The sequence below is a fragment of the Artemia sp. Qi Xiang Cuo genome, chromosome 11, assembly GCF_049724085.1.
Source record: "Artemia sp. Qi Xiang Cuo chromosome 11, ASM4972408v1, whole genome shotgun sequence".
NCBI classification, from domain to species: domain Eukaryota; kingdom Metazoa; phylum Arthropoda; class Branchiopoda; order Anostraca; family Artemiidae; genus Artemia; species Artemia sp. Qi Xiang Cuo.
Genome location: NC_142804.1, coordinates 26,704,627 through 26,716,149, shown reverse-complemented (window position 1 = coordinate 26,716,149; position 11,523 = coordinate 26,704,627). Strand labels below are relative to the sequence as shown.

The 11,523-nt window shown below is 34.2% G+C and overlaps 1 protein-coding gene across 1 annotated transcript; it reads right to left on the bottom strand.

The window, feature by feature from the left end:
- Positions 1 to 3,446: 3,446 nt before the first annotated feature.
- LOC148946816 (uncharacterized) lies at positions 3,447 to 5,759 on the bottom strand. Its single transcript, XM_089096623.1, has 2 exons — positions 4,652 to 5,759; positions 3,447 to 3,710 (listed from the first exon to the last, which is right to left on the bottom strand). The coding sequence occupies exon 1, from the start codon at positions 5,205 to 5,207 to the stop codon at positions 4,899 to 4,901; it is 309 nt and encodes a 102-aa protein (XP_088952749.1). The 5' UTR covers positions 5,208 to 5,759; the 3' UTR covers positions 3,447 to 3,710; positions 4,652 to 4,898.
- Between the last annotated feature and the right edge of the window lie 5,764 nt (positions 5,760 to 11,523).

Sequence of the window (11,523 nt, the reverse complement as noted above, 5' to 3'; positions counted from 1 at the left end):
CTTTTACTTGCTGACTAGTTGGCTAGATCATTCTGAAGTGTATATATAAATGAGATCTAATAGCCAACTGGTTGGCTAATTCTGCTATTAAAGTCTCATCTATATACACATTATTCTTGCAATATACTCAAGATTCATTAAATGTAGCATTTTTTTTTTTACAGGCAAGAAGCCCATTTTTTCTGGCAAGCTTTTTCTTGTTGTGAAACCATATAGTCTTGACACCATTTAGTTGTTCTTGCCAATAGGTATTGGCAACAGTAGATTAGTCTATTAATTTTGTCTCCTTTTTACAGTCTAATATAAATTGCCTTGTTTTATACCTGAAAATGATTTTTTTTTTCAGCGCCCACATGTGTATTGTGACATTCAAATGACTCCAAAGATGTTTACTTTCTTTGATAAACCTGAGTTGTTCAGAAGCCATTTTAGGATCTCCCTTCCTGCATTTGGTGTTTTTCTCCAATTGACTGAGAACCATAAATTACAAGGCTGGTCAGAGGAGGTTGAGTAGTGTGTGCTACTTGCCTGGTTAGCCACAGGTGCCTCTTACAGGCTGGTTGGACTTGCTTCAGGTATACCAAGACAGAGTGTTTGTGATATTGTGCACAGAAAAATCAATGAAATTGCTTTCCCTCTGTAAGCATGTTATCAAGGTGCCTACTGGGGCTGAAGTAAATTTGATTGGAGAAAATTTTGCTAAAAAAGCAAGATCTAGTGTTTTTTTTTATGTGCTGCTGGTGCCATTGATGGTACGCATATAAATTGTCATGTCGAAGCAGACCAAAAGGTTCCCCACATTAACCGCAAAAAGCGAACAAGTATCCAATTACAGGCTGTCTGTGATGCAGACAAGACATTCTTGAATGTCTTTGTTGGATATCAGGGATCTGTCCATGATGCAAGGGTACTAAGAAATTCAGATTTGTTTAAGGATTCATTGTACCCTCCCAAGGGACATTTCCTGCTTGGGGACTCCCGTTACCCTTGCCTGGTAAATCCTATATCCTTAATAACTCCCTTCAGAGGACCAGAAGCAGCAGGTGATTCTTGACAGAAAAGTTTTAATACAGCATTTTCAAGGGCTCGGGTCTGCATAGAAATTGCCTTTGGTCTGTTAAAAGTTCGATGGAGATCCATTTTTGACAAAGACTTATCAGTAAAAACACGCAATGTGAGTAAAGTAGCTATGTGCTGTTGTATCCTGCATAATGTTTGTGTAACTAACCCAGGTGACTGGTCAAATTTTGATGTAAGTACTAGTACTGAACCAAATCTTCACTCTGGGAGCAGAGTAGATTACAATGATGAAAAAGCTGGTGTGGAACGCAGAAATGATTTATTTGCTCAGTTTTTGTCTCAAAGAACAAGGAGAAATTTCACGCCAGTGCCGAGCACTGACCACAGCTACTTGGTATAACCATGGAAATTTGATGCATATGTGGTCAAATGTTTTTATTATTTTTTAATTACAAAATGTATGTAGATTAAGAGTTTTTTTTACAGTTTTCATCAAATAGAACATTATATGGATAAAAAACGAGTAAAAAAGGTTACAAAAGGTCAAAAGGGAACTAATGTTTCAGTCGTGTGGAACTAATGTTTTTACTGATTCCCCTGTTTTAGGGGAACTAATATTTTGTTTTCCATTTTTCCTTGAGTATAGGGTCCCAAACTGTCCAAGGAATTAAGGATACAATTTTAGAGCAATCAAAAAATGGTCGTAGCCCTTGTTATCCCCATTTTTGAGGCGGGGGGGGGGGAACTTATGTATACAATCTTGTTAATTTTTTTTTAATTTAATTATAAATATATGAGAAGGGTTAAAAACTTAACCTAGCTCAAATCTAACCTAAGCTGTTATCATCAAAACCTTCCTAGTTGCTTGGCACATCTTAAGTTACTGGGATCATTATTGTTACATTACTTCTTCAAGGTTTTTTGCTTTTCAGTTTCTATAAATTAATTTTTAGGCAAAATAAGGTATTTTGTTACTGTTATTACGCTTCTTTCTAAAGTTAATTTAAATTTACTTGAAAGCTTTCAAAGAGTCTTCTGCATTAAATTCAGATAAAAAGCTGCTGGTGATAATATCTGTATATTACATCATCAAAATTTCACGAAACTGAAATATAATTTGACCTTTACTGAAAACAAAATGTATTTTATTTCTTGTTTTTAACTTCAGTAAATTAAAAATGATTTTCTGGTCTTTAGAACGTATAAAGGGGGAGGGGTAGCTCTATTCCTCTTGGATTCTGCTTTTTTGAGCTCTGCTCAATTATTTATTTGTAATTTCTGTTAATATTCAGTTTCATTTATTTATTGATGGAATTAAATGGTTATTTCATGCTTTAATTTTTTTTATTCTATTTCTGCTAATTTTTAATGTAGCTTAATGTTTCATGTAGCTTTGATTTAATTTAGCTCTTTACTTTTCTTTGAAGAATTTTTTTGTGAAAAATATTTTGTGTATTCAAGTTGTTTGTTGTTACTAATGGGTAACTACAGAGAAAGTTGCAACATAATAAATTCTTCGGGGGGCTGAACCTACCCACCTGTAAGTCAAATCTCTTCTATCATGTAGACCTTGTATGTTTGTAAACACTGTGATGACAAACAAGTAGTATCATTCTGTTTCCTATTCAACATTGTTTCCAAATATAATGGTTATTACCAAGACGATTGTGTCTCAGCTCTTCTAGCTGGGTCAGATGTAAACCTAGCTTACACACAGAACATTGTTGACTTTGTTTTTACTAAATTGGGATCATTTCAGATTCTGAACCAACTTTTGATGAGAAACGAGTACAAAAGTAATGGAAAACAAAAAATATAGTAAAGTTTTGTATAGAGTGCTGATCCTATTAAGGGGAGGGGACAGCTGAGATTTAGTTACTATGGCAGCAACAATTGTATTTTGATGTGGTGTTTGAAGCAGCACTTTTTTACTGTAGTGTCTGCAAAAGAAGTTTCATGCAATATGTACAAAAAAAAAATCATTGAAAAATCAGGCTTAAAAAGGTTCACTTATATTTTGTGTATATTTCACTTATATTTACTGTGTGTTTATTATATTTTATATTAAAAAGTTCACTGTTTCCAAATATAATGGTTATTACCATGACAATTGTGTCTGAGCTCTTCTAGCTGGGTCAGATGTCGACCTAGCTTACACATAGAACATTGTTGACTTTGTCTTTACTAAATTGTCATCATTTCACATTCTGAACCAACTGTTGATGAGAAACGAGTACAGAAGTAATGGAAAACACTAGAGTGCTGGTCCCATTAAGGGGAGGGGTCAGCTGGGATTAAGTTACTATGGCAACAACAATTGTATTTTGATGTGGTGTTTGAAGCAGCACTTTTTTTACTGTAGTGTCTGCAAAGAATTCTTATGCTATATGTATACAAAAATCATTGAAAAATCAGGCTTAAAAAAGTTCACTTATATTTTTACAAAAAAAGTAATTAATTAAAAAAACAAGCTTTAAAAATCACATTTTTTTCTACCAGCCGTTCAAGGAGCTGAGTTGTGGATCTGGAAGTTTCTACAAAAGCAGTACAGGCCTCTTCAAGATGACGGTTTGAATCTTTGAGTTGTTCCAAAACTTCCTGTTGAAACGATTTTTTTTGTCTCCCATTGTTGGATTTCTTGGTCTGTCTGATGAAGCATGGGAGCCACTAGGACTAGGAGAGGAATCAGCCTGGTAAAATAAGATAGTCTTATAATTTTTTTTAAATATCTATCACAAACCCAAATGGGCACAATCGCACTATTGGGTAAAGAAAAATAATAAAGCAAATATAACAATAAAAATGTCATAACACTGAAAAACTTGGAGAACTAATCCACAAAACACAATTTAATTAGAAAAACAACTAAATTTGTAAACTTAACATTTTTGAGGTAAAAAGGAGGTGGGATACATATCATGTATTTAAGATGCTTACTATGCTGCCCAGATTGGCTCAAGATACAAGAGACTTTGACCCTCATTAAAAATAATTCTTAGGCAGTTTTTTTTACATTGACTCTATTCTTTCTAATTAGTAGCAGCTTAATCTGATATTTGTTCCAAGATATCAATTAGGCTACCTTTTGGACTTCTGAAACAAGTTTCTATGAGTGCTAGATCAGACAGAACACCAATGTTAGTTATCATTGCAAGAAATAGAAGTGACTTAATAGGGTTCCTTGTAGAACACCATTGTAAATTGGGAGGTGATCAGGATATACATAAAAGTATTTGATCAACTTATTTTCTCTTAGAGATGAGAAAAAATGATTCTAATTAAAAAAAGGTGGAATTAAAATTCCTTTTATATCTTTTCTACCAATGCATTTTGGCTTATTAAATCAAATCTTTTTGCAAGTCCACAACTATAATATTTAGCCAGGTGTTGTTTTTTTCAGTCGTACTACATTTTTTGTTCATAAGGTGAACAAGATAGGGGTTGGTGAATGTTGAGCATAAATTTCCAATTGCCATTATCTTTACTTTCAACCATCCAGCTAAAAAACTTTCATATAATTTAGAAAAAAAGAAGAAAGTGTAATGGGGGGGGGTATGAATATCTTGCTTGTAACCTTTCTTTTCCACAGGAGTGTGATAACCCCTTAAGTTTAAAAAAATTGGGAAGTTACCTGGCCAGAAGCTTTTGGCTCTCATCTCTCTAACATTTGGTCTCCCAGTCTTTGATTTTGGGGTAGATGAGTCATGAGAATTGCCTGAATAGGGGAAGAATTTAGCAGGTGACTGTGGGGGGGGGCTTCTTTTTCCTTTTCATTATGCTATTCACCTTTATTGAAGGGAACAAGGGAGAGGTTCTCAGTCTCTGTGCAGACAAGTAACCTTTTATTTTTGGCTTGGATCCTATTTGGGCTTTCCTCTTTAACTTTTCTTTTGCAGGGATCCTTTGCTAATTCCCCTACTTGTTGATGTACCTTCTTGGATTGTTAACCCTGAACTTGATAGTACTGATACTGGTGAAATTATGGGATTTTTGCCCATAAACTTATGGATTGCACCAAAATATGGCCAATCAATATCCAAAAATAGAGCTTCTTCATCAGTCAATTTGTCAATATCATCTTCTCTGGCAATTCCACTACCTTTTACTGGCCTTTTGAGCTCATCTATAATTGACTTATACTTTGCTAGCAAATTCTTCCATTTTATTTGAGCTACTGTCCATGGCATCTTAACAGTGTCTAGACCTAGTTCATGTATAATCACAGTATACCATGTTTGGGCAGAATTTCTTTCTTTGTTAAAATGAGCATTGTACTTTATCCTCAATGAAATAAATTATGTAGTCTCCTCCTCTGACCCTATAAAAGGAAAAAAATTTAACTGCTTAAATGCATTTTTTGGTGGTCCAACAAACAATTTGTTGATAAATATTATTGGTTGGATTTTACAAAATTAAATCTTCTGATATCAGCTTAGAACATTCTTATAAGACAAATTGTTTTGTATTACTTATCAATAGTTAATCTGTAAGACTGTTAAAAACCCCTAGTTTGTCTACTGAAAGAGCAGAAACGAAGCTCACTTTGTACCCTTTCTTAATTAACTATATAGTTATGAAAGGTCAATAATCCTAAACCCTTTCCAATATAGCAGAAAGTAGCTAAACTAGAATTTTACCATAAAATTTTATTTTGAAAACAAAATTGAAAGGAAGACTTTTATATAAAGGTAAAACACCTCCAAAATGACATCAGTTTTGCTGTGGTCATTTTGTGGAGTTTCTGGCTCTTTCAAAAATTCTCTATTTTATTATAAAGGCTAAAAAAAAAAAAAAAAAAAAAAAAAAAAAAAAAAAAAAAACATCCCTGAATCAGCTGCAAATACCAATTTTTCTTCCTTTTTTTTCAATATGTTTTTAAACTTTTGTTGGTCAAATTCTAGTTTACCTAGGCTTCTTCAACATCTTGGAAAGGTGTTAGGTTAGAAAAATGAAACCTTCAGGGATAGGTCTACAGACTAAAGCATGTCCTGGGAAGGTATTTTGAAGTATACCCTTCATTTTTTCTCCTTCTAGAGTGCAGTGACCTTTGATGACCTTTAAAAATATTTTTGTTATAAAATTGAAACCTTGCAAAATAGACCTCCCACTTCAATTAAGTACAGCAAAACAGTTTAAAAAAAACAGCTTTATTTAAAAAAAAACAATATGGCTTAAAATTCTACTCAAATTACAAGGATTTCATTTTTAGAATTGGGACCAGAGAAAAATAAAGTGAAAACTGAAAATTATGTAACCTCATCTTTGGTCAAAATTTCAATAGGTCAATGAGGAAAATTTCTAAGAAATAATTCATTAAGACAAATTCATTACTGAAAACTTTCCTAACCTAACCACTGTCCAAGACAGGAAAAGGTAGCTAAACTAGAATCTTATCTTTTTGGAAACTATGAACTGTTGCCTTTTGATGTCTCATTGAGGGCTCAAAATAGAATTTGTCCCAGAAACAATTATTGGGTCAATATATACCAAATCATATTATTGAGTTTCAAATAAAGTGAATACACCATTCAATGCCTTTTTTATACTGATTACAAATATAATAAGCATTTATATCGGAAATGAATTTCAGCCCCCCCCCCCTATATCGGCTATACGTAACCTAACCCACCCTACCCAAACCCTGAATTGGCCTATATAGGGGGGGGGCTGAAACCCATTTACAATAGAAATGCTTATTATATTCGCATCAGCATAAAAAAAGGCATCAAATGGTGTATTCACTTTAGTCCTAACTCAATAATATGATTTGGTATATATTGACCAATTATTGAACTATATAAGAGCATAAGAAAAGGCATTTAAGTGATGCATTCACTTTCATCCTAACTAAACTATGTTGTAAACTACAAATACACCAATGTTTGTAACCTAGTTCAGAAGAGCGTAGGCTATTGACAGGATTGTAATCAAACAAAATAAGAGGAAGTGAAGATTTTTAGTTCATTTCTCAAATTTCTTATATTCACTTTTATTTCCCAAACTTACAAGCATGGTTCTTTCTGTCCATTTTAATTTGGTAGTTTGTAGGTACTTTTAAGTTGTTGTTGTTGTAGTTGACGTTTGAGCGAATCAACCGCTCGTATACGTGCGATCCTCTATTAAATCTTGGGTCCTAAATGGAGCCACGTCACATTGAATCACACAAATATATGTTTGGCACAGGCCACGTCAACACTTAACTATCATGGGGTTGTACTAAGACGTTGTACAGAGTGTTCTTATTTAAAACACTGACATTTTTTTTCACATCGCATTCTGCTATGGTCAAATAACATATCTAATAAAAAAAAAAAAAAACTTTTAAGTTTCAGTTATATATAATAATTTCTTTTCTTCTGAAAATCCAGCTCAAAAATCCTACATTTTCACTGGATGTTTTGTTAGCTAAAGTCGCTAGATTATCCAGCCAATTATCCTAGTCCCAATGAAAAATCCAACGAAAATCCAATTTATCCAAGATAAAACAATAATTTAGAGCTTTCTTCAAGCTGGCTTCAACGCTCCTAGTAACAACTGTGTTGCCACAGTCACAGGTTTCCTGTGAAACTTCACAGGTTTTTTTTATTGTCACAGGTTCACAGGTTTTTGCCGCTGAATGGTAGAAAGTCACAGGTTTTTGTGATAAGGCTCCTAATATGACCTAACATTCTGCTAAAAGTTGGATTTTGTAGAGCTCACATTTTTTAATTATTTTTAGGGATTTTGAGACGACATATATGTATCATAACTCTAAAGCTTCATCACATTAATCACAAATGACAGCCATGGCCATTTTGAAACAACCATTTTGAATTGAATTGAAAATGACGATAGGTCGGAGTGAAAAGGCTTTTATATTATTGATGTTGTTTCCCCTGTATAAACGAATTTGCATAAATTATCTGTCTGTTATTAGATTGTAAAAAGTGTCGTTTAAGCTTCTTTTATAAGTTTTTTAAGCTACTGTTGCACCAGTATCTAATACCTTGCCAGATTGGTTAGGGTCTTTAGTGCGTTATACAATACACAAAAGAATCTATAGTCCAAAGATCACTGGAAAATTTCATTACCGCCAGATGTTCACTCGAATTGAAGTGAAGCAGTTTTTCTTGTGGGTTTCTACTAGATGGCTCAGCTTTAAAGCACCCATCAAACTGCTATCACAAATCTGGAATGACTTGTTATTTTATTACGGTGGTCACGCGTTAAGGTGCTTTCACATTGCTACGTCATGCCTTTCACACTGCCTTATGCGTCTTATGTAACCTTTCACATCAAGAAGTTACGTTATGTTTTGGTCGTTATGTTCTCTTACGTTCGACGTAACGTAGGATTTTTTACATAGCATAACGAACATAGAAAATAGAGTCGGGCTCTATTTTTACGTTACGTTACGCAAAAGTTTCAAGCTTTGTGGGATAAATGGACTCCCTTGATGAAAAAATAATTGACTTTGTCAAACTTCACTACACTACGAGATTGAAATAATGTTAATAACCTTTCTGAGATTATTCTTTGCTTTAATTCTTTGTTTCAGTCATCCATAAACAGTTTACAAAATTAATTAAAGGAAAAAAAAAGTAAAATATTGGGACTAATCAAAATGAGCCTTGAAATGCCCTCTGCATTTGTCCTCTCACTGAACCAGCTTCAGTCATGAAATAGTCTGCCAACTTGTCTCGTAGGTTTCGGGTAGGTCTTGAGCTGTGGTTGCTAGTGGCCAGGCGTATATCTCCCAAGCCATCAGATGATGCTGAAGAGCTACCTTCAGGAGTGACACCTCTATTGACAATAAGGAAATTGTGAAGGCAGATTGCTGTCAGCACAATTTGACAAACTTTTTCTCTCTGGGCTATTATCTCTGTTCTAAATATGCGAAATCTTTGTGATAGAAGCCCAAAACTGTTTTCTATTATCCTCCTGACCGAGTTTAATCGATAATTAAATATCCTCTGTTGATCATTCAGTTTTTTGCCAGGATATGCTCTCATTATGTATGGTTTCAGTGGAAACGCTTCATCACCAATCAAGAAGTGGGGAAAAGCTATATCTGAGCCTGGTAGCAATTTGTTTGCAGGAAACTGTATGCTTCCGTTTTCAATGGCTTTTCCCAAATCTGATCTTGCAAATATGCCACCATCGCTTTCACTGCCATAGGCGCCTACATCAGTAAAGCTGAATTTATAACTGGCATCACAGACAGCCAGTAGTACAAGGCTATGGAAACCTTTGTAGTTGAAGTCCAGAGATCCACCTTTGTTTGGACACTGCATCCTTATGTGCTTCCCATCTATTGCACCTACACAATTTGGCATTTTGTATTTCTTCAGAAAATCGTCTGCAATTTTTTCCATTTGACTTGTTGAGGGTGGTTGCAGGTAAGTTGGTGACAGACTATCAAAAACAGCCTTTAAAGTTTCACTTAGAATTCCACTAACTGTAGAGATTCCCAGACGGAAGTCGTAATGCAATGAAGTCATGGAGGCTCCTGTTGCCAGGTACCTCAAAGTTAGTGCCAGCTTGACTTCAGGAGAAATAGCTCTTCGAAATTTTGTATCCTGCTTCCGAATTTTATCTTTGACTTGCTCAAATATGTCAAGGTATTCACTTCTTGAAAAACGGGTAAAATTAAAAAACTTTTCTTCATCATCACACAAAATCATGTCTTGTAGAAGGTTCAACTGTCCAAATGCATCTCTGTTTTCAGATGTAAAAATAGGTCTGACCCAATAGTCTCTTTTCTTTTTCTTCTTTGGGCTTTTTCCTTTTACACACAAAAGAGCTGCAGAAAGCATCAAAATTTCATCATCAGAGCTGCTTGAGTCTTCACCGTTCCACATATTGCTAGTTCAAAAAAAACCGCCACTGCTGCTGCTGATAGTGACGAAATTATGGATTTTTATGTAGAGGCTTATGGGTTTGTATGTGAAAGTGGACGTAATAGTGTGAAAAGGGCTCCATAACTTAAGAGACGTAACGTAACTTAACGACATAACGTAATTTCTTACGTAGCAATGTGAAAGCACCTTTACCCCGGTTTCACATTAGCACTAAGTGGCCTACGCTAAGTGGCTTACGCTACGGAGCTTAAGTAAATTTGTTTCACATTTAAATTTTGCATATCACACTTTCAGTTCCATAAACTCCGGAACGTAAGCTTTTTTGTATTATTTAACCTTCAAAAGAAGATGAAGAAACAATTTGCATGATAGTCAATATTTAGATGTAAAGACATGGAAGATACTGAGGAAACAAATGGGATCCGTCCTTTCTATTCTGACTCCAGCAGTGATGAAGACCATGCTGTTTGAAGACCTGCTGTTGGCTGTTTTTCAGGAGGAGGAGCAGCAGAAACCTAAAAAGTAGAGTAAACTAAGCTGAAGCTGGGCAACTTAGTAGAAAATGAGTAATTAAGTTTAAGCTACTGTCCAATATCAGCCAATTACCCTTCGCAGATTTATTTCATTAAAAATTGGGTAAATTTGTAGTTTATATGCTTGGCCAAGGATTCATCACTGGAAGTTTCATTTTCATACCCTAACCCATTTCCAAGATAGCCAAAAGAAGCTCATCTATAATTTTACCAAAAACAAATTTTCAGAAAGTTTTAAAAGGAGCCTGAAATTCCTAAGAAATAACGTCACAGTGAAACTGACATCATTTTGAGGGGTGTCTTGTTTTTTTGTTTTTTTTTTCTGCAAATTCGCTTCCATAATAATATCTCACTTCTAATACTAATGAAAAACATTATTACCATTCCTGAATCAAATCCAAATGGCAATTTTTTCTCACAAAAAAAGTTTTTTTTTAGATATGTATATTTTAAACTTTTTGTTACCATGGGATCTTTACCTTTTGAAGCATAATAAGATTATAAAAAAGACATGAAACTGATGTGTTCACTTCCATTCTTGCTAAATTGCGTTGAAAATAACAAACTTACCAAATATAGGCTCACTTATGTTGTAAGAGTGGGGCTTATATTATTCTGGGAACTGAAAAATTACCTATGCCACTAAGCATTAGTGGGTGAAGTTATAGTCAAATTACTTGTTTGTTGGTATAGTTATTGTCAAACAGTTTCTTGCTATCTCAGGAAGTAGCTGACTTAGGTGAATGTATCATTCAGGAATCAATCCAAGATCTAAAAAATATCCTTGAAAGATGTTATCAAGCTAATATATTTCCCCTTTGTTTATTTCCAAGGTTCAGAAGATTGCATAGATAAGAGACATTTGCCAAGAAATTTGACAGAAATAGTTTGTGTTAACTTATTTTCAGTCTCTTTTTCGTTGGTCCTTGTTTTTGAAAACACAATTTCTATTGTTTAAGCACAATTTTGTGCCATATAAAGGTTATTTCTATTTTTAACAAATGGGTTTTCAGATTTTTAAAACCTTGTAAATCTAAACTAAGGAAAGGTATAAACTTTCCCTTACTCAAGCAGTATGCCTGTTTTCAAGGTTTTACTTTTATAACACAAAGATCTTCAAAGGTCAATAT